This window comes from Geotrypetes seraphini, chromosome 7, assembly GCF_902459505.1.
Source record: "Geotrypetes seraphini chromosome 7, aGeoSer1.1, whole genome shotgun sequence".
NCBI lineage: Eukaryota > Metazoa > Chordata > Amphibia > Gymnophiona > Dermophiidae > Geotrypetes > Geotrypetes seraphini.
In genome coordinates this window covers 46622382-46646599 of record NC_047090.1, presented here as the reverse complement: position 1 = coordinate 46646599, position 24218 = coordinate 46622382, and the positions used below count along the sequence as shown (strand labels likewise).

At 42.6% G+C, this 24218-nt stretch overlaps 1 protein-coding gene and 1 long non-coding RNA gene across 23 annotated transcripts in view; one reads left to right on the top strand and one right to left on the bottom strand.

Annotated features, from left to right (window-relative positions):
- Positions 1 to 24218, bottom strand: part of CACNA1C (calcium voltage-gated channel subunit alpha1 C) — a 1333094-nt gene that overhangs the window by 1132843 nt on the left and 176033 nt on the right. For all 22 annotated transcript variants that reach the window (XM_033951116.1, XM_033951118.1, XM_033951120.1 and 19 more), the window contains one exon: positions 3136 to 3457. In XM_033951116.1, the coding sequence (XP_033807007.1) occupies positions 3136 to 3457 (322 nt within the window). The remainder of the gene's footprint in view (positions 1 to 3135; positions 3458 to 24218) is intronic.
- LOC117363431 overlaps positions 1 to 24218 on the top strand; it is a 54688-nt gene that overhangs the window by 26623 nt on the left and 3847 nt on the right. The window lies entirely within an intron of this gene.

Here is a 24218-nt window from a genome sequence, read left to right as displayed (position 1 = left end):
ACCAGATGCGGGTGCACCATCGCCCGATACAACAGCAGGTTAACTTCCTTCGTTCTGGTTGTAATACCTTTCTTGATAATACCTAGCATTCTATTCGCATCACAGCTTTTACCACCATGGCCGGTGATAAAAACCACTAACGCGGCTTCATAAAATTGGGGGGGGGGGGTATGTGAAATAAACTAAAAAGGCATCCAAAATCAGGCAAAAAGGCTCAACAAATTTATAAATTTTACACTATACGCATCACTACTAACAGGTTTCTTGACTATACAGTATGTAGTGTAAGTGCCAAAAAAAACCAGCAGGTACAAAATATTCTATGGGTGTGCATTCAGAGCCCCTTTTATCAAGCCATGGCTTTAGCAAGGGCCAGTGACGTAAATGCTCCAACACTCATTCAATTCCTATGAGCGACGGAGTATTTTCCTTGCCGGCCCACGCTAAAATGCTCTACAATGGCTTAATAAAAAGGGGGCCTCAGTTTGTTAGCACACCTTAATGATAGCCCATGCTGATAACTTCCCCCCAAGACATGGAGGGGCATTTTCAATAGGACATCTAAGTATAACTCTGGGCATTTCCCGTAAGACATCCAAATATCGGGCAGAAGAAATTTGCCAATTTTGAACCTGCAAGACATCTAACTTTTCTTTTCAAAAATGGCCTAGTTAGATATTTTGTCCAGCTAGATGTCTAAATTTTTTGCCATTACTGACAAAAAAAACCTATCCAAATTAAAAATGTTCAAAACAAGCCGTTTGCATGTACAGTAGAAGGACCAGCATTTTTAATGGATTGGCCTTTCAGTCTGTGGTTATACGCAGTGGTTTTGATCTTTGAAAAGTGAGTAAAGGAAAGTTTTCCTGTTACTTTTCTATATTTGTCTGCAGGGGAGCATAAATCATTTCTCATGTACATTTGTCTTTATAGGACAGCCTGGTGTTTTTTCAAGGCCCTGAGGCAGTGGCATTTTGCTACGAAACGATCGTCGGCCTAGCAATGCTTTTTCGCTAATAGTGGTTTTTCTACAATAGTATTCCATTTGGCTATTTTTTTCTAAGCTCCTATCTGCTATTATTTACCACATGCGAAAGTTTTTTGCCTATGATGCTTGGGTGGAAGAGTGTGGGTACATCTCTCCGATAGTCTGAGGCTTTTTCTTTTGCTTATTATAATAATTTTGGACACACTGCGATTTGTCTTTAATGGCGTGATTTTTGCTGGAAATAATTAATGTAGATTACCAGTAAATAGGGCCCCATGAGTGTTCCCTTATGGTAAGTCTTATGAATATGTGTTCTATATGACTGTGTCTAACATATATTAGTTTAGCTCAGAGGTTCTCAACCTAGTCCTCAGGATACACCTACCCAGCCAGGTTTTCAGGATATTCACAATTAGTATGCACTACCTCCATTTAATACAAATTTATCTCATGCATATTTATTGTGGATACCCTGAAAACCTGACTAGTTAAGTGTGTCCTGAAGACTGGTTTGAGAAATCCTGATTTAAAATTATATAAATCAAATATTACTATTCAAAACCAATTTGCAGACCTACAATGGTAACTTTACTAATACAGAATTACACTATGCCACATTAGAAAAAAAAGGTTTACAAGTTGTTGTTTTTATTTTGTTTTAAGGAAAATATAAATCCTCCAAATGAAATCTAAATGAAAAATGTATGAGCATATCCTTGGAGATTAAAAAATAAATATACTCAGACCTTGTAGTTTCTAGTGGGCAAGGCCATTCTCTTAAGCATCTGCTAGAGCAGTGTTTTTCAACCTTTTTATACCTATGGACCGGCAGAAATAAAAGAATTATTCTGTGGATCGACATCGGTCCATGGACCGGTGGTTGAAGAACAATGTGCTAAGTCGTGGGCCAGACCCCGCCCACCTCTACCCAATCTCCACCCCAGACCCCGTCCCCATAATAGTATTAATTGTAACACTATTTTTTCCATTCATTTTTCACAGATACACAATACCAATCTTATTAACAATACACAATGGTTAACCACAAAATTAAACTACACAAAGCATACTGACAGCAGCTTTCAAGATAATTCATGGCATCCTTCCGCCACTAATCCCTCTATTCTTCCTCGCCCAAACGCCTGCTACCACCAGATCCACCCACAGACATAAACTATCCTTCCCCTCTCTACGTGGCATCCCCCACGCAGGCAAACTGGGAAGATCCCTCCTCTCCAAAATCACGGGCCTTTGGAACGATCTCACTATCCCGCTGCGAAACCTGGGCTCCCTCCAGCTGTTCCGGAAACAACTGAAAACCTGGCTTTTCTCTAATATATAACATCTCCTTCCTACTTCCCCCCTTTTCATATGCCCTTGTAAACTCTCTCTCCCCTCTTCTTGTATTTTTAAGCTTTGTAAACCGTGTCGAGCTCCGCTTGCGTGGAGATGATGCGGTATATAAACTTAAGGCTTAGTTTAGTTTAGTTTAGTTTAGTAAATTCTCAAAATTGACATAATTCAATCATTAAATTCAAAAACAAAATAATTCCCCACTACCTTTGTTGTTTCCCTCCCTCCATGCTATGCCTTACCCTCTGGCCTCTTACCTTGCCATTTTATGAGGCCCCCCGGTATTATCTTCAGGCCGGCTCCATCTTCCTTACTAATGCAGTGCAACGTCAGAGAGAAGGCTTCCGGTTCAGGCACAGGACACGCGTAGGAGCCACTGCCTATGGCTTTGTGCACTGAATCAATGAGGAAGAGAGAGCTGGCTTGAAGATAACGCCGCATCGATTGCACCGTGGACTGGCGGTTGAAGAACACTGTTTTGGGCCTGATGCATGTGCTGGCCCTGTGGACCGGCAGGAAATTTCTGTGGACCAGCACCGGTCCACGGACCGGTGGTTGAAGAACACTGTGCTAGAGTATTTGTAACCATTAGAGTAAAGCAGAGATATTTCATATTACTTGCCAGTGAATAAAAAGTTGCATGAATAAAGAAACCAGTCATGAAACCATCTTATAACAGGAGGATATCAATCTATCCCTTTTTTTTTCTGTCCGTCATTGTGGTCATAACACACACTAAAATGTATCTGATGCCTTCATAAATACTTGGGGAGGGGGGGAGAAAAAAAGGATATTTCCATTCAACAATGCCGATGCAGGCCCTCCTGATTGGATTTTTCAGTGTTAAGCACAACAGTGCCCGAGGAGGACGGGTAGCGGTAGTGGTACCCTGTTTTTTCGGCTTCCCATATTGTTGCCTTTTCCTCTGTGTAGAACTAGCTGTGGAAATAGTTGCATTGCCAGCACTGCCCATCAACTTGGCCTGCCGGGCAGCATCGATAGCAGCCTGCCAGGACAAGGCTGCCCCTGGAGTAGGGATGTGCTCAGAGGCCAGACCTGCAGCTGCATTTGTGTTCATGTTGGCAAGTGCCGGACGGGGACTCGCATAGTTAGAACCTACAGAAGATGTAAAAAAATATGCACATGTTAGGGCAGCAAAAGATAAAGCATTCAAGTTTAGTTAAAATACAAGTTTTTGTGTGCCAGCCTTAATTGTCTCGTAGCCCTACTAAACATATCTTCCAGTATAATGCATACATAAAACAAACCATGAAAAGAGACAAACTGCTAGCAATAAAGACAAAAGAGAGCACTAAAAATTGTACAAAGGTAAAATTCCAAGGTTTATAAAACATGCCCAATGTGGCCCCAATTCACCTAAAAGGGAAGCATTAGGGGTCAGTGGAAGTTAATGAAATCAAAATCTTAAGACCAGTTAATATTCGGCTGGGGGGAGTCAGTGTTTGTTTGTTTTGGGTTTTTTTTAAGGCTGACCAATACAGACAGAATTAGACCCAACAGCAAATATATAGGATGCCCGGTCTCAGAAGCCACCGGGCGTCCTATATAGAATCGGGCCTACATTTTACAAATCTCCCACTGGCCTAGGGAGACGTGTATGGCCACCTAGGTCCGCCTACGGCTACTTCCGGGCGAAATCACGCCTGCGCCTAGCCTTAAGTGAGCTTAGGCGGGTTTGCGTGACTCCCTATGCTCCCAGAGGCACCTCCAAAGTAGGCTGCTTGCCTCAGGAGCTTTTAAAAAAACAAAAAAACAAAACACGTGTGTCCCGATTGGCTGGTTAGACAGCAGTACGACACCTACTGCTGCCTACAATTGGGACACTGTTTATAGAATCCGAGCCTAAATATCCAGGGCCATGCTACCTTATGCTTGCTGCTGGATCTTATAAGGGTCCCAGCCAATATTCAGCCAGGATCCATATTTTTCTTAATTTTCAATATATCCATGAGTTCATGCATTCTCCTATTACTGAAAGAAAGCCAGATCCTAAACCGGTTATACATCTTACTTTACAAAATAGTGTTCAGAGATGCATTTTCCCTAATTTTCAATCCTATTTCTTTTTACTTTAACCCATGAAATAGAGACAAGCAAACCCCCCCCCCCCAAAAAAAAAAAAAAAAAAACAACAACCCTGTTGCCCAATAATAATGATCCAGGAATACTGTCCCCAGTGATGTTTTCTGAGAAGGTCCATAAATGCATTATCCCCTAACTCCATAAAAAGCACAATAAATTGTGACACAATTTTGATCACATATCCAAATTGTGCATGCAGCTTAATTGAACAAGCTAATTAGTGTCTATAATTGGCTTTTTAACAAGCAATTATGGGTGCTAATTAAAATCAATCACAAGTTACGTTTGTAAATTTAGATGTGGGATCTGTGACTAAATTTGACATGAGTTAAAAATAGGGGTGCAGAAATGGATAGGTCATGGGTAGTTAGGGGATGTTACGAAAGAGGAGTGGGATTTGGATGTGATAGTATGTGATGCTTAAGGTGGCCAAGCTGGTTGAAAAGGCGACGGTGAAAGCTAAAAGAATGCTAGGGGGCATAGGGAGAGGTATGGCCAGTAGGAAAAAGAAGTATTGATGCCTCTGTATAAGACTCTGGCAAGACCTCATTTAGAATATTGTGTACAATTCTGGAGACCACACCTTCAAAAAGTTCCAAAACAGCAGCCAGTTAAGTCATCTGCTGTGCTGTCTCTCTCACCCAGTTTATATTTTCCTTTACCCTGCTTATTTTTTTTTTTTCTTCAATATTTTATGTTTATTTTATTCTTTTGTGTTATCTATTTCACTTTTAATCCGTTTCTTTTTGGCTCTGGAGTAAATAGCTCCTTAAAAATTAAGATCGTTTTGACCACTGGCTCCTGTCTAACAGTCAGGGGGGCTTTCTGCCTGCACCCGCCATCTGGTTTCAAGGTGGTGATTCTGGGGTGCTGGCTCAGATGGAGGGACTGGAGTTGGGCTCCATCGACTCTTCGGTGGCGCAGCTTGACCTGTTTGGATGATTCATGGCCCGGTACCGGTGCTGATGGAGGTTCCGTATCCTGCCTCTTCTGCCAGGGCCTGCTGGTCTTTTCGGATTCTGCCTTTTCTGTCTCTGGTCCGACGATCGAGGGTCGGAGGTTCTCCTGCTCGTTCTCTGGGGATGGCGGGGATCTGGCTTCAGCTGCCGTAAAAAAAAAAAACCCTCCACATCAGCAGGCCAACAGTAAAACAGGTTCCCGCTGCTGGAGCGCGATTCACCTCAGACAGCGGCATTTTTCACATGGAGCTCCTCCTTACAAGCTACAGCAGCTCTCTCTCTCTCTTTCCTTCAAATCAAGAGGCGTCACTGAAAAACAAGCGCCCAACAGCAAGCAGGAGGCCTTTTGACTGTTGGATTGAAGCCAACAGTCAAACCAGAAAAAAACAGTGAAGTTGAAAAATAAAGGAGGACTGGGGGATTTCAGACCATAAGACCAGGTCAGAAGCAGAGCAACAAAGCAAACAGATGGGGATACCGAACAAGGGGAGAGGCAAACCAGATTAGCATCGAGGGATCGACTGCAGCCTACTTCCTCTCCCATCCTGCTACGGCCTGACACTGAACTGAGCCAAAATGAACTTTTATTTTGCATCTTTCTGGTTTTGTTTTGTTTTTAATTTTCTTTATATTCTGCTTCCCATTCTATTTACCTTTTATTGTGATCTAATACTGTTTCTTTCCCCCCTCATCATTCTTGGAATTTTGTTATATCTTTTTTTCTTTCTTTATCTTAATAATTGTTTGTTCGGGTACTTTAGCTAGATTGTGAGCCTTTGGGACAGATAGGGAAATTTTAAGTACCTGTATTTTATTGTAACCACTTAGATCTGTAATATGCTTAAACGGTATATCAAATATAATGAACAAAAACATAATAAACAGGATGAAGTCAGTCCAGAGGAAGGCTATTAAAATGGTCGACAGTCTACATCAGGGGTGTCCAACCTTTTGGATTCCCTGGGCCGCATTGGCCGACAAAAATGTTTCTGGAGCCGCACAAACACGCAAACGCTGTTGCAACACAGAGGAGGGAGCCGGCAAGACGGTAAACACCCGGAAGCAGCAGAGGAAAACACTGCATCACCCTTGACCGGGGCCGTACAAAATACTTCACGGGGCCGCATACGGCCCTCGGGCCGCAGGTTGGACATCCCTGGTCTACATCATAAGGCAAATAGGGACAGACTAAAAGATCTCAATACTGTGGGCTCTGCCTTTGTCCCAGGGATTAGGAAAGGAAAGCACGGTCCCTGGTCAGAAGAGCTGACCAAGTAAACCGTAAAGAGTTAGAGTGGGCTGACTATCCCTCAAATCCTGAATCAGCTATTGAAAGGCAGCAGTATAAGGTTCCTCAGCAGTATGTACCTTCCAGGTTTAAAAGAAGTAAAAAAAAAAACCAAACAAACCTGGTAAGGTTCATGAGGACAGGAAATGGAATCATATTCCTTTAAGGAAAGCTCAGCCCTAGTTACCCAGTAGGGGTAATCAGGCTCACTACCTGGATGAGCTGGAGCCAAGCCTCTTTCCCAAGAGAGAAGGGCAGGGGTTAGCTCTATTTAAGCTCAGTGCTCTGATAGCAAAGGCAGGGAGAACTGGCAAGACAGGAGAACAGACCTGAGAAAAGGTCAGAAGCCAAGCCAGAGGTGGAAGGGAGGAGTCATTCCCCTCACACAGGCAAGTGTCGTGATGTAGAAATGACTGAGGACTTGCCAGGCTTGAGTTCAGACCCTGTAAACTATTTCCATAGAAGAATGAATGGATTACTTCTAACTCTTTTGGGGAAATGCATGCTGGCCCAGAAGGTATGGATAGCAGTCTTTAATAGTGTCTGTAAGAGATAGGAGTTTCTCCATCAGTTCATAGTTTAAAGTGTGCAAGGACAAAGACACGCCGACAACCGAGCGCGGACAACTGAGCGCAGGACTTCATCGCGCCGAAGAAAAAACTTATTTTAAAGGGCTCCGACGAGGGGTGTTGGTGGGGCACCCTCCACTTTACTTAATAGAGATCGCGCTGGTGTTCTGGAGGGTTTGGGGGGCTGTAACCCCCCTCATTATACTGGAAACTTAACTTTTTCCCTGTTTTTTTAGGGAAAAAGTTAAGTTTTCAGTATAATGTGGGGGGTTACACCCCCCACATACCCCCAACATGGCAGCGTGAGGAAGCGCGATCCCTATTAAGTAGAGTGGGGGGTTCCCCCCCATTCCCCCCGTCAGAGCCCTTTAAAATGCAGGTTTTCTTCGGCGCGATGAAGCCCTGCGCTCGGTTGTCTGCGCTTGGTTGTCGGCACGCCTTTGTCCTCGCACGCTTTTGACACCTTCTCCATCAGAACAGAGCTCCCAGGAGTTTGCCTTGCTAAGACTGAAAGCTAATCTCAAGACTCTCTGCTGTGTTATTTGTTTAAAAGTTTGAGATAAAGCCCTTGAACAAACACTGGGCTGAGTGTCACGAACTCCCAAGCTCTGAAGCTGGGGCTTAAGTTTTGTGCTCTTTCCCTGCTTCAAGGGAGAGTTGAGCTAATTTCTTTGGCCTGTGAACTTTTACATACCGAAGGGAAGTTATGAAGGAATAACTTCCACAAGATACTCTTACCAGAAGGACCATACTGGGGCAAGTATTGTTCATACCGGGGGGGGGGGGGGGGGGGGAGAAAGGGTGTGCATTTTTGAACTTTGGAAATAATAACTTTATGCAGAAAAATTGCTTTCATTTTTTTTCCTGTTGAACTGCAATAATTATTTATATTCTCTGAAAGACTGATTCTGTTTTGGAAAGTCCAATCCTGGCTTGTTTGACCAACAATAAAAATCTGATTTTGTTTAAAGAACTACACTGGCCTGGTGTTTCCATGTTTCTACAAACGGCATTCTGACTGGGTGAAACAGTGCATGAGTCCTACCTACTTGAAGAGTTAATATTACTTGATGATATACTGGTTGTAATGGTTGGCAATGTCAACCCGCCTTTAGATAATTATCAATATTTATTTATTTCTTCCATTTGTGCATCGCACATACCTATACAAGCTCTAGGTGACATTACAGATCCATACTGTGGGCTTACTTGATTCCCACGAGCAAAGATTTCAGTTTTTTCTCTCAGTTGTACTGGTCTTTCGGTAGAATCAACTATTTTCTGATTTTCTTCAGCTTGCTGGCTAGAGTTAATGAAGCGGACATGGGCAGTATCATGATAGAATTTTGCATTCAATGGACTAGTCTAAGACAGAACAGAGCTGCTCCACATGGAGCTTTAATAATCAGCTCCTTTTGAAGTAAGAGTTTGTCAAGTATATGAAGCATGCCATAACTGAATATATTATATTCAATGATCCATGTTCACTTCCCTATTGTGTTAAATTGGATGCACTAAAAGCTACACTTCAGAGTGAGATTAAGGCCTATGCTGCCAATAAAAAATGGAAGAAAAGAGCCAAGGATTTAACTTCCCTGACTGATGGCATACAACTTCTGGAAAAGCTGCTCATTCAGAGAATGGATATTTGAATGATCCGTCAACTGATAACTCCCTTTTAAGCATACAAGCTTAAAAAGATATATCCATAAAGCAAAGTGCTATGGTTGCTGCAATAAAATAGGATGAGTCAGCATATTACATGAACATTACGAAGAACAGGGCTAGAACTATACATATTCATGAGATAAATCAAACTACTTGGGTCATTAGTGTAGGCAGGCTAGATGGGCCGTGGCCCTTTTCTGCTGTCATTTTCTATGTTTCTATGTTTACTTTGACCTAAAACAAGGAGATGGCTTAACAATTTTTGTGTTATTATCAATAGTTAAATTTTGCAGAAATGTCAATGATGGACAGCCTTGACAGTCTTTCCTACAGAGTACAGTGAAGAAAAAGTGGTGTCCTTACAGAGAACTGTCAAACAGAACAGTGAGGAAATGTAGTCCAAAGCAAAACTGGAAAAGAACCATATGTCTTTGAAAAGTTTATTAGTACCAACAGAAAAGACAAGAGCTTTCCACTCCACTACAAATGTTCATGACGAAGAACTGGACAGTAAAAGGGCTCTCTATCTTTTTTCTTTTTTTTTGAGTGTATATATATTCTACCTCTTTGAAGGTGTGAATAAACATGTGGATAAAGGTGAGCTGGTTGATGTAGTGTATCTAGATTTTCAGAAAGCTTTTGACAAAATTCCTCATGAGAGGCTCCTGAGAAAATTAAAAAGTCATGGAATAGCAGGCAATGTTCAGTTGTGGATCAGGAATTGGTTATCAGACAAAAAACAGAAGGTAGGGTTAAATGGCCATTTTTCTTAATGGAGGTGGGTAAATAGTGGAATGCTGCAGTGATCTGTACTGGGACTGGTGCTATTTGACTTATTTATAAATTATCTGGAAATTGGAATGACAAGTGAGGTGATTTTGCAAATGACATTAAACTGTTCAAAGTTGTTAAAACACATGCAGACTGTGAAAAATTGAAGGCAGACCTTAGGAAATTAGAAGACTGGGCGTCCAAAGGAGAGATGAAATTTAATGTGGACAAATGTAAAGTGATGCATATTGGGAAGAATAACCCAAATCATAGTTAACGGATGCTAGGGTCCACCTTGGGGGTCAGCACCCAAGAAAACTGGGCGGCATTCTGGATAATTGCTAAAACCTTCCATCCAATATGTGGCAGCGGCCAAAAAAACCCAAACAAGATGCTAAGAATTATTAGAAAAAGGATGGTAAACAAGACTAAGAATGTTATGCCTCTATATCGCTCCATGGTGTAACCTCACCTTAGGTAACATATTCAATTCTGGTCGCCTTATCTCAAAAAAGATATAGCGGAATTAGAAAGAGTTCAAAGAAGAGCGATCAAGATGATAAAGGGGATAGAGTTCCTCTCGCATGAGGAAAAACTAAGGAGAGTAGGCTCTTCCAATTGGAAAAGAGACAGCTGATCGAAGTCTTCAAAACCCTGAGTGGTGTAGAATGGGTCCAAGTGGATCAATTTTTTTACTCCATCAAAAATTTAAAAGATAGGTGACATTCGATGGAGTCACAGGGAAATACTTTTAAAGCCAATAGGAGGACATATGTTTTCACACAAAGAATAATTAAGCTCTGGAACACATTGCCAGAGGATGTGGTAACAGCAGTTAACACAGCTGGTTTTAAAAAAAGATTTGGACATATTCCTGGAGGAAAAGTCCATAGTCTGCTATTAAGACAGACATGGGGGAAGCCAATGGTTGCCCTAGCTCAGTAGCATGGTATGTTCCTACTATTTGTGTTTTTGCCAGGTACTTATGACCTGGATTGACCACCATGGAGATGGGATACTGGGTTAGATGGACCATTAATCTGACTCAGTAAGACTATTCTTATGTTTATATAATTTATTAATCATAACAAATAGAATAATTATACAAATCTTAGGTTACTGCCTAATATAAAAGTGAAAATTAATATGTATAAATACAAACTTCAACCGCCTTACCAGTGAGCTATGTGTCAGCTTATATATTAACAGTACCGTATATAATCAAAAGGTTCTGTACATTCCCAAGAGAAATTTAAATAATTGTAGGTGTGAAAAATTCTATGCATGCTGAATATTAATGAGAAGTAACCTTGCAATGATTAAACAAACAAAAAAAAAAGCCATGTGAATTAAGACAAAATGTATGCTCAATATGTGTTTAGGATTGTGAAAAAAAACCTTTGTGTGATGCATATTAAACATGTAAGCACATATTAGGGGTACATAGACAAAAACGCGGAAGATAAAGGCGCGCGCCGACAACTGAGCACAAGATGGAGGCGCGCGTTGAAGAAAATGACAGTTTTTAGGGGCTCTGACGGGGGGTTTTGTTGGGGAGCCCCCCCACTTTACTTAATACAGATCACGGCGGCATTGTGGGTGGTTTGGGGGGTTGTAACCCCCCTCATTATACTGTAAACTTAACTTTTTCCCTGTTTTTAGGGAAAAAGTGAAGTTTTCAGTAAAATGTGGGGGGTTACAACCCCCCAAACCACCCCCAACATGGCGCGATATGTATAAAGTAAAGTGGGGGGGGTTCCCCCCACACACCCCCGTCGGAGCCCCTAAAAACTGTTATTTTCTTCGGTGCGCGCCTCCGCGCTGCGCTCAGTTGTTGGCGCGCGCCTTTATCTTCCGCGGTTTTGACCTGACACCCATATTAGGTGCACTGCACACTTTGCCATCAGGTGTTTGCATTAAAAGGCCAGGCTTACCATGCACAATGTGCATGCCTAACGCTATTCACAATGCACAGAGATGCATAGACAAAGTGGTGCTGTAGAAACAAGGAAGTAGTGTGAATAAATTCCTCCTCAATATAATTCATTGGTCATAAAAAATGTCTATACTCTATTTCCTGGTTTAGTCCAGAAGGCTGAATTAAATTCAGTTCATAAATAAAAAGAGAACATCCATATCACCCCCTCTATTCCTAGTCGGAACAATTTTAATGACAACAAAACTGTAAATCACGAATGGAATGTTTAGCAGAAATCCAGTGTTGCACTAGGGCACACTGTATCTGCCTACTGAATCAACCTTTCTGCTCTATAATTTGTGTCTTTACCATGTTGTTGGTCTTAAGTATATATATCTGATTACCACCACTTACCCAAGTGTATTACCTATGTATGTTGTACCCTCACTTTTTGCATTTTATAATTCGCTGATTGTCCAGCCCTCTTCAATGTAAACCGCCTAGAAGTCATCTGACTATAGCGGTATAGAAGAATAAAGTTATTATTATTATTATTACAAGGGCATTACTGTGACATAAATGACCTGTGATGTACAACAATCTGAGGAATGTGTGGGTCTGAAAACTTTATTTATGATCTGACTCAGTTTGCATGTATTCCCCATGATCATCCAATGTACGCCACCTGCTCCTATGTGTTGTAGATAGGTTGCTCTCTATTTATTGAAACTTGGTATGTATCTACTGTATATGCTGAATGGGTTCCCTCTTTTGAAACTATGCATGTCCCTATATGTTGTAGATAGGTTCTCCACTGTTTAATGAAACTGTTTATGTTTCCCTGTAACCCGCCCTGAGCTTTCTGGAAGGACGGGATATAAATCGAAACAAATGCATAAATGAATAAATTTGACTGTGATCTGTTAATGTGGTTAGAGAAATGGAATGAAAGCAGACAAAGTCCACAACTGAAATGTACAAATGTTGGGATGGGCCCTATTCCTATCTCTGGTAGGGCCAATAGAACCAATTTTCTTAACCATGATAGAATTAATTATACATTTTGGTGGGTGAATGTGTGTACTACATACAGATACGAATGAATTAACGCAGAATGTAGGGGTTTTAGTGAGGTATTTAATAAAATTTGGAGCCCATTGACTAAATTTGTAAAAACATAATATATTTTCATCATATCTCTTCTTTTCTTTGGTTTATTTATCTTTACACATCCAGGGGGGTGGGGGGTTGGAGGGAGGGGAATAAATATTGATAGTGATATTTGGGTAACTTTATTCTTTATTTGTATTGTATATTAGGATATATTATGATATTATTATATGCAGGAAAATGAAATTACTGAATGATATTTATGTTACCTGTATAGATAATAGTGGAATATGTGGAATATCTTTTGTTCTTTCATTTGTATTAAAAACCAATAAAGCATTTTTTTAAAAACCCAAAAAGAACCAATTTTTCTTTTAAATTTCTCCCTCTGGAGTAAGCTAAAACTGGTTACTTATAAGTATGAGAAAATGAATGCTGACTTGCTGGGGCATAATAAGATATTCAAATTGGTATGGGGTTCATTGATGTCTTTTGTAGATTTGTTATAGTTGCCCTTTATCTTTATTTTTCCATTGTATTGCACCCACACATCCAGGGGGGGTGAGAGCAGGAGGGGGGTATATCTTTTGTATTGGGATTATTCCTGATGGTAATGATGGACGGGGAAGGGAATTTTTATCTTTTGTATAGATTCTGATTGTTTATAAGTGCTTATTTGATTATTATTATTTGTATGTAAATTGTACTGCACTTTTTGTTAGCATTAAAAACTAAATAAAGTAAAAAAAGAAAGAAACATGATGGCAGATAAAGGCCAAATGACGAGCATCTACGAGGGGGGTGCTGAAAAGTTCTCAGCCCAACCAAGAAGAGAATGACGTGGATATGGTTCAATCAATGATCTGAAACAATGTCAAAACATAGAATTTCATTTCTGGAAATTGGCGCTTAACAAAATAACACTCTTTTCAGTTTACAGTAGCAAAATAATGTTCAGAATTTAAGAAGCTGGTTGGTTGAGCTGAGAACTTTTCAGCACCCACTCGTAATGAGCACAAATCAGAACATTCAAATAACATATGAATAATTTGTTTTCTTTTTTTCCACTCTTAATAGCACTATTATCCATGTGTATCCAGAGAAAGGGAAGACCAGGGAAGGGTGGATGGAAGGTCACTGTACTGTAAAGAATCATTGCAGACAAAATACTTTACTATATATGGAAAACTCTGGCCAGATGCTGAAAGCACTCCCAGCTTTCAGTTCTTATTGCTGTAATGTAATTCAGCACACTAATATTAATACATTAATAAAGTACAAAACAGAATATCGATACTGTTCATTTACCAGACATGTGTTGGTTTATTTTGCTACTTGTATTACTCTTCTGAGAGAAAAGGTGATGAAAGTCACCAGAAAAAACAACAACAAAAACCCTGAGGTTTTCATGAATTCTGTTAGAGCAAATTTGTAATATAACAGTCCAAACACCATCCTTTTGTATGAAAAAAATTTTTGAAAAAAGTTACAGAAGTTCAAACATGTAACTTTTGCAGATTGTTTATGGACCTGAGGCAAGAAAAAAAAATATCAGCCATTCTCAACATTTTGGATCTGTTTCTTTTGCCAGAGATGGTCACATATATTCTCCTGAAAGATGCTGTGGGAAGAAATAATCTGAAAATATTTCTTTCACAAAAATAGCCTACACATGCTCATGAAAAACACATGTTGTGCATCTTTTTTTACAAGGTTAGGAATTCAGTCAAATCTGTATATCACACAGAAATACAGTTTACAATTAAATGGAAAGAGCAGCGTCTCTTTTGTGAAGTATAACCTTTAAAGCCCAATTCTGTTTAGGTCGCCTGGACTGGAAAAAAGGACGTCCAAGTTGGGACATTCACAGTCTGCAACATTCTTTACAATAAGGCTTCCTGAACATGGAGCATTTTAATAAAATATGTATAAGGATCTGAGGAAAAACACATGCATTTGGTGGCAGCTACAGAGGAAAACAGCAGTTTTACGAAGAAACATACAAAACAAACAAGAGTGGCTTCAAATAGGGCTTTGTAGCATGTGCCAATACGTACATATGTAAATAGTAGATTCTGCAAAAGTGCATGTGAAAGGAGAGCCAGTTACGGATGCTGAATTCTGAAACTCAACTGTTCGTCTCTGAGGTGATTTTGAATATCAGAGAGTCACAGCACAATTACTACTCCAATCACTTCTCCAGACTTAAGATCCGGTTAGTTGATAGCTATGTGTGCCTTGGAGCAGGTATAAATACTGACAAGGAAATGTTTTGGATTGCGAGTGTGTATTTTCATTTTAAACTAGGAAATACATTTAGAATTTTAAGGTTCTCACAGAACACGACTTTTTCAAATCTGTGCAAGCTGTATTCACACATATAAGTAGCATATCTTCTAAAAATCACGACTTATATGTGTATGCCAATTTACCTTTGTAAATAGTGCCTTTTACATATGTGGAAACCTAAAATCACCTCTTTGAAAGGTCATAATGATGACCCTTCATGTAGTTGAAACAGCATTTTACCCCCAGAAATCTTCTATTCTTTCTATTGTCCACCCTCAATATGAAGGAAAGTCCATGTTTTGCTCTACAGAGTGCCTACTTTAATTCACACTGCGAAGATAAATTTTGAGGGGATAATAATTAAAGCAAAAGCATACATATACTTTGAAGATGTTTGTAGCTGAGTGCGGCAGATTTTACACCTGAGCGCTGCAGTACGGGTTCTTTGAAAAAGCCCAGGCGAAACGCGTTAGAACCCATAATGTGTTTCTGAGCCCTAACCCAGCTTTTTTCAAGTAAGTTTTCACGTTTTGAATTTACACATTGATTTCTTTGAATATGAATCTGTACACCATGTCTCACGTGCAATGATTAGAGGCGATTACTTCAGACGCTCCATCATGCGGACTTGCTCCGCAGTCTGACAACTAATTCTCTGAGCACTAAAAGAGATATACATATGAGTTGCAGTTTTGAATCACCTTTGCTTTAAAACAAGTAGTGTCACTTCCATTTTTTGTTTTTTTTTGGTTTGAGCTATATGGTGACTATATTCCCACATTGCCCATCATCAAGCTCAGTCTTACTCATGGAATCAGGTTAGAAGTAGTGAGTGACAGCATCCAAATGGGTAGAGCAGGGCTAAGACTAAATAAAGTAATGGGGACATATTGGGGTTTAGAGAAATTGGGTGTCCGGTGGGCTGTTGAGGTATTGGGGTGGGTTATTTGGATGTTGGGATGTCGGGGTGGGCTGTTGGGATGGTTGCCGAGACCAGCATCCTATATAGAATCAGGTCCTCTATGTATATTGCATATATGTCAAAATCCCAATTTTAGAAAGTTGGTATATACACATCCAAAATATGAATATATGCATATATATAGCACATGAGCATGATCAGGGAGTATTTAGGGTGGGATGAAAAATACTCTCAGTTCAGAAGGGGAATGCATGCTTATGTTGGTTGACATGAACTTTGAGATTTTACACCTTCTCCTGGGCACATCTAGATTACAGAAAGTTGTGCAGTTTTTGCAGTGCTCCACTTGAGGGTTTAGGGGAAGTCACCCCCTTAATCCCACAGTTTGTTGTCTCCCCCTAACATAAAGGCAAAGGGGATAAATAGGGTGCTGAGTCATCTTTGGAAAACATAGACGCGCGTCTTTCTGAAATGGCCAACATATGTACTGTACGAGTATTGTACATTCTGGCATAACACATATTTATGGGACCGTCTTGACCCCACTGATGTAAATTATGTTAATGGCTGTAAAATAAATGCTCCCACTGCAAGAGACCAGAAAATACATGTCTATTCTTGGATGTATTTAAAACAGGCTCTACAATGGCAGAATTTGTCCTAAACTACAGTAGAACTTGGCATGTCCCGACCTGAACCTCCCAATCATGACTTTGAATATTCTTTCTAAAATCCTCCTTCATAGCAAACATGATTGCACCCATTTTTGGCCCATTGGTATTATCATAAATTAAGACATTTTCACTGATGCTCATGGATTTGCTTTGTCAAAACAACACGTGTGCATTTGGCTGAAATACTCATGAGAGCACCATTTAATCGGCTTACATTTTCTGGCAAATTCTTTTTGATGCCTTCTAATCAAAAGCTCCTACATAATAAACAACTTTTCCTCTAATGAAGTCTTTTAGCTCAAATGAATTATTAATGATTAGTCACTATAAAGAGATTTATACTAACAAAGATTGCTAATATTGATTACTGCTAAACATTTGTCTCTTTCATAAGAGCTCTGAGGCTATTCATGCTACAAGCCTGATACACTAAGGTGTTATATTTCCAATTCAGTGGGAAACAAGAATTCTATCTAAAATGAACAAAACAAAAAGCCTACTTTCCAAGTCATACATGTACACATGTCCTCGGTCTGTGCATATGTAAGGATCAGAAAAAAAAAAAATCCAGAAAAAGATTTACATGCTCAGTAATTCCACTGTATGCAAACCTATTTTATGTATAGTCAATAGGGATATCTTGAATTCCAAACTGGTTTGTGGCCCTCAGTTATCAGAGTTGCCCCAGGTACAAAATAAATGTAATATGTAAACTGCTTTGATTGTAATCACAGAAAGGCAGTATATTAAATCCCATCCCTTTCCCCTTTATGCATAGTCATTAGGAGTTTCCTGAACACTATACTGGTTTATGACCATCAGGTATCAGATTTTTAGATTTGTGGCTTAGGCCACTGAATTGAGCTGTGATCTTTAAATAAGGGGCATTAAGCAAAAAATAAAGTTTACAATAATCTTCCAATTTCCAAGACAATTTGATCCAGTCCTGGTTTTTTCCCATGGTATGCAAGCACTCATAGTTCTGATTTCCCTACTGTATGACTACATGTCCTTACAAACAATGGAGTAAAACTAAGAATAACCATCCTGGACTTCCGGTGACGTCACGACCCAAGATGGAGGGTTAGAGATTTTGCTCTGACTCTCCCTCCTCTATAGCGTCCCATTCCCGGAGCGAGCTGCTGAAACCCGACCTCGCGCAGTTGCGACAGTGCGGGGGAAGCTGGGCGCACCTCTACGATGCCGGTAAAAAAACTAGTGGAGCCCGGCAGGGCGTCGGACCGTGGCGGCGAGCAGGGGGGCCACCGCCATGTGCGAGGGACCTCGGGCCTGTCAGCGCGCGAGTCAGCGCAAGAGTCGGGGGAAAGCGTGTCGGAGGATGAGTCAGAACGTGGCGCTTCCCCGAGGCTCAGACGTGCAGGATCGGCGGCGGTGGCTGTAGCTGTAACTAAGGCTGATTTGAAACTGTGGGCTGCTGAAATTAAGGAGGAGGTGGCGGCGGTGAAAGGAAAAATTAAAGAAGCTGTGAAAGAGATCAGGCAGGACTTTGCAGACCTGCTCAGTAGAGTGGATGAAACTGAACGTCGGATGGGGGAACAAGAAGAGACGGTTCAAGGACTCACTACGCAGGTGAAGGCAGTGCAGAAAGATCTTCTGGACTGCTGTGTTCTAGTGGAAGATTTGGAGAACAGGTCCAGACGGAACAATGTCCGGATCCGGGGAGTTCCAGATACTGCTGAGTACGGAGATGCTGTGGCTGTGGTACAGGATCTTGGCCGGTTCCTACTGGCGGATGACGGGGCCTCTGAGACCACCGGTGGGGGCCTGAGAGTGGATAGGGCGCACCGAACCCTCGGTCCAAAAACTGGGGATTACCCGAGAGATATCATAGCCTGCATCCACCATTTCCCTGATAAGGATCGATTGGTGAAGAAAGCTAGAGAATTGGGTGTTATTCCCTGGAAGAATCTGAGAGTGGAAATATTTCAGGATCTGTCGAGCATCACTTTGCAGAAGCGGAGAGAGTTTCGTCCGTTGTTGGAGGTGTTGAAGCAACACAGCCTGCGCTACCGCTGGCTGTTCCCTTTTGGCCTATTGGTCACTATTAATGGTGTGCATAAGCGAGTGTCAACAGTGGCGGAGCTGCAGGCGCTGCTCCTGAAGGAGGGCCTGGTGAAGATGGGCGACTCCGTGCTGAGCAACGTACCTGCGCAGAAGTTGGAGAGGTATCAGTGGAAGGCGGTGCCCCAGAGAAGGAGAGGACGACAGCGTGGACGACAGGAGGGGGAGGTGGCTGAGCTGAGTGCAGCCGCGGTTCCTGACACCTGACTGGTGAACTGAAGGGGCTAATTCTCATGGCTCCAGTGGTATGGACCTTGATCATGACCCAATGGGGACTGTGAGCATGTTCTTGGGACTGTATGAATCGGAGCCGGGGAGGTGATTGGTGGGAGGTTCTGGGGTGTGAGGGGTTTGGATGTGGGGACGGGATGGATTACTAAGGTGACATGAGGGGGGGGGTGTTGTCACTTGAAGTCTTGGAGGTAGTGGGGAGAGTGGGTGCGAGGGTGGGGTGGGGAGGGGGGGAAGGGGGGAGAGCTGGAGGGAAGGGGAGGGGGGGGCATGGTGTCTGGAAGGGGAAGGTGGGGGAAACAGGAGGGAGGTGGGTGTGTGTTCTTAATCGAAAATGGGGGGGGATAATGTACTAAGAGTGGGCAGTCTGAATGTAAAGGGGCTTAACATGCCGCGTAAACGGCAACTGCTGTTGAAAGAAGTTAAGCGCCTATGTTTTGATATTTGTTTTGTTCAAGAAACTCATTTTGTGAAAGCTGGGGAAAAACTTGTACAGTTTCGGGACTATCCTCTGAGGGTTTGGGCTTCTAACAGGGTGGAGCGGAAAAAAGCGGGGGTGGGGATTTTGTTTTCTCACAGGCTGAAGGTAGTTCCCGATAGGGTATGGAGGGATGAGGGTGGGAGGTGGCTCATATGGACTGGGACTATTGATGGAACCCGGGTAACGTTGGTCAATTTGTATGCACCAAACTCTCAAAAGGGCCACTTCTTTGATCTTCTATTGGCTAGGATTTTGTCGGTTAAGGTGGGGCACTTGGTAGTGGGGGGAGATTTTAATTTGGTTCTCAATCCAGCCTGGGATTCCACGGGTAAGGGGGGAGATAGACTTAAGAGTGATAGAAAATGTCTGAAGAGATTTCTGGAAGTCCTTAATGTGGAGGATGGGTGGCGGGTGCAACATTGGATGGGTAGGGATTACACGTTTTATTCTCCAGTACATGAGGTCTACACTCGCATAGATATGATATGTGTGGATAAAGGGTGGGGGGGTAAAGTGAAAGAGACCAAGATTGATACCATAGGTTGGTCGGACCATGCCCCGCTTTGGATGGATCTATGCTGGGGTGGGCCAAGGGGAGGGGATACGTACTGGAGGTTGAATGATAGCCTGTTGGGAGATCCAAACGTAGTGCATAAGTTAGAAACGGGGATCTCTGATTTCCTGGAGTTCAATAGTGTGGATCAGTTCTCCCCCATGACAATCTGGGAGAGTTTGAAAGGAGTGTTGCGAGGGGAACTGATATCTATTGCAGCTTATAAGAAAAAGTCCCGACAGAGGGAGGAATTGAAGCTACGGGCAACGCTCCGCACTTTGGTGGACCAACATAAGAGGGGACAGGGGGGCCCGTTGTTAAAGCTCCAACTTCAGGAAACCCGAATGGCTCTTGGGAAGTTGGAGGATGAGGGGATTAAATTTAATCTGGAGAAATTGAAGCTTAAATATTTTGAAACAGGAAACAGAGCCAGTAAACTTTTGGCTCACAGGGTCAAAACGCAGCAATCTAGGAGTAATATTCTGGCTATTAAGGAGCGTGATGGCACAGTGCTTACTGACGATATAAGTATACAGAAACGGTTTCAGGAATTCTATCAGGAGCTATATACACCAGAGCTTAAAGGCTCTGTGGAAGAGAGCCAAGCCTATTTAAGGGATTTGGGGTTACCCACCTTGTCCAGCTCGGATGCACTGGGGTTGGAGGGGGATATCACGGTGGATGAGGTACTCCGAGTTATTAGACATTTGAAGCCGGGAAAGTCCCCAGGATTGGATGGGTTTACAGGGCTATTTTATAAGAAACTTTCCCCTCTAGTTGCACCTTTGTTAACTAGATTGTTTAATTCCCTGCACGAGGGGGAATGTTTACCTTTTTATATGCGGTTGGCGGGGATTACGATCCTTCCTAAGCCTGGGAAAGATGAGTCCTTGTGTGGTAGCTATCGCCCTATCTCCCTCTTGGGTATTGATACTAAAATCCTAGCTCGTATCCTGGCTGATAGGATGGCGGCTCATATGCCGGACCTGATCCACCCAGATCAGGTGGGGTTTATTGGGGGGCGTCAGGCGGCTGATGGTATACGGCGGGTGCTGAATCTGGTGTGGGAAGCCCGAAGATCGGGGTCTCCCTGGGTGGCGGTAGCGGTGGATGCCGAAAAGGCGTTCGACCGAGTAGATTGGACGTTTATGGAGGCTGTCCTACGCCAGATGGGTTTTGGGCAGCGATTTATCTCGTGGATCCTCACGCTGTATCATAACCCGATGGCTTGTGTCAAAGTTAATGGGGTCTATTCCAAACCCTTTGAGTTATATCGAGGGACGAGACAGGGGTGCCCGCTTTCGCCACTGTTGTTTGCTTTGGTGATTGAGCCTTTAGCTCAACGCATACGTTTATCTAGGCTAGTGAAGGGGGTGCAGGTGCAGGGGGTTGAGCATAAATTGTCCCTCTTTGCAGACGATATCTTGGCCATAGTGGAGGGGTCAGAGAGCTCGCTTTTGGCGTTGAAGGATTTGATGCAAGAGTATGGACGGATTTCTGGCTTTAAAGCTAATCTGTCTAAGACAGAGATCTTGAACATCTCAGTGCCAGCGGTGGAGGCCCTGGTACTGCAGCGTAGGGTTCCCTTTCGCTGGGTGAGGGGCCCAATCAAGTACTTGGGGATATGGCTGGGGGCGGACTGGGAGGACCTGTTCCGCCTTAATTACCCTCCTTTAGGAGTGGCACTACAACGGGACCTGGACAGATGGGATCATTTGTATTTGTCTTGGATGGGCAGAATGGAGGTGCTCCGCATGATGGTTTTGCCCAAATTTCTTTATCTTTTTCAGGTGTTACCTGTAGAAGTACCCAAAGCATACTTTGTGCGTTGGAATAAGTCTCTTTTACACTTTATATGGGGGGGTAGGCGCCCCAGAGTGGCGCGATATGCCATGTTCAAATTTAAAGAGGAGGGTGGAATGGGAATACCTAACCTGGAACAGTACTATAGGGCGGCACAACTTAGGGCGGTGGTGGAGTGGCATGCGACCCCAGCTAAAATGTGGGTTCTAGTGGAACAGGGTCTCCTGGGGATGCCTAGGGGCATTCGAGCTTTGTCATACTTACCATGGGTGGGGTTAAGGGACAGGGAGATTGCTTCTATTCCTAATCCTTTTATACAATGGACGCTAAGGATTTGGAATGGGGCTGGTAGGAAACTGGTGGGTGGAAAGCGGAGATTACATCTTATGCCCATTCGGTATGCGGAGGATTTCACCCCGGGTAGGGAAGGGGGAGTCTTTTGCAGATGGGAGCGACGGGGGTTGCGTTGTTTTGGCCAGCTATTGGAGGGGGAGCGTATTCGTGAGTTTCCTGAGGTTCGGGCCTCCTTCAATCTAGAGCAGAGTGATGTGTTCCCTTACCTCCAGGTGAAGGATTATGTTATGCGTTGTAAAGTGAGAGACTTATCCGCTTATAAGCGTTCCGGGTTTGAGTTATTACTGGGGGACTCGGTGAGTCGAGGATGCATTTCCAATTTATATAGATTGCTGCATGCAGACCCTGACCAAAAAACTACGTATATGAGGGCGTGGGAGGAGGATTTGGGGCACACATATTCGAGGGAGGAATGGAAACAAATTGCATTACGCATACATCATGTAGCGGTAGCCCCGCAATTGGTTGAAAATGCACTTAAACTTTTGGTGCGATGGTATGTCACCCCTGTGGTGATTGCAAAGATGAGTGCATCCAATACAGGGGAGTGCTGGAGGGGATGTGGTCTGAGGGGTACATTTTTTCATATGTGGTGGGACTGCCCCCGTGTTGGGGACTATTGGACCCAGGTGTTCCAATATGTGGGGAGTTTGTTACAATGTCCTTTCCCATGTGGAGCAGCAACAGCTTTGTTGGGGATTATTCCGGGGACTGTGGAGGCCACACAGGATAAGCTGGCAAGACTGGCTTTTACGTCTGCCAGAATGGTGCTGGCGTCCCTGTGGAAGAGCACTACAGTTCCAACGGTGGAGATGATGAGAGTGAAATTGAGCTGGGTCTGTGAAAAGTTTAGGCTTTCCGCTTTACTTACCCGCCAACGGCAACAATTTGAGGACCTGTGGGGACGATTCCTAGAGGTGGAGGGGGACCTTGCGGTTCAGGATCAGGCATTGGAGACTTAGATGGGGTAATCCCACTGTGAGTTCTATTATATTTCCTTTGAAGCTTTGGACTATATTCAACTTCTTCTTCCTTTTTCATGCTATCTCCTGGGTGGGGGGGGGGGTGTTGTAGGAGTATAGGAAGTAGTGTACTTTAGGGGGATCGGGGGGGGGAGGAGGGATGGGGTTGGGGGGGGAGGGACGGGGGGAGACTTGATATACTGTTTTCATTGTATTCTTGATGTTGATGATATGTTATACTATGTACTTGTAGTACTTGTGAGCACAGTGTTTAAATAAAGAATTTCAAAAAAAAAAGAATAACCATCCTATGTGAAGCTATAAAAAAAACCTGCCTGCACATCATATCTCATCTCTGCATAGAAAAGTGCAGTCCAACCCTCTCCTTCACTTTATTTATTTTAAAAAATTATATCCCACTTACAACCTAGGTGGGTCACAAATCTAAAATGCACATAATATAATTAAAATAAACAAAATCTATAATAAAACCATTCAAATTAGCATCTATCACACACTGGCCCTTATTTTAGAAGCCCTACTTGCAATTTGCCCATATAAATATCAGCATTTGCATGTGTTTATCACGTACACTTATAAAACACAATTTTAGAAAGCAAGTGTTTACATGTATAAATCTGCAAGTTTTGAGCAGAACCAAACTCTCTGTGTATTTCCCATATCAGAAACAGCAAGTATGGGTATGCCTCAATATTTCAAATTTGGAGTTTCCATTTATTCCTCCATATACTGCATCTATGCTTTTAAAAAGTGTTTGTTAGGCCTACCCTTCATAGGAGGATTTAAGGAAGTTCTTCCCCCTTCCCCAATCAAAATCTTGCTGCTAATTCCTCATCCTCCCTCTAAAACACATATAAGAACATAAGAATAGCCATACTGGGTCAGACCGATGGTCCATCTAGCCCAGTTGCCCGTCCTTACGGTGGCCAATCCAGGTCACTACTACCTGGCAAAACCCCAAAAGTAGCAACATTCCATACTACTGATCCAGGGCAAGCAGTGGTTTGCCCCATGTCTTTCTCAATATCAGACTATGGACTTTTCCTCCAGGAAATTGTCCAAACCCTTCTAAAAACCAGCTACGCTATCTGCTCTTACCATGACCTCTGGTTGTGAAAG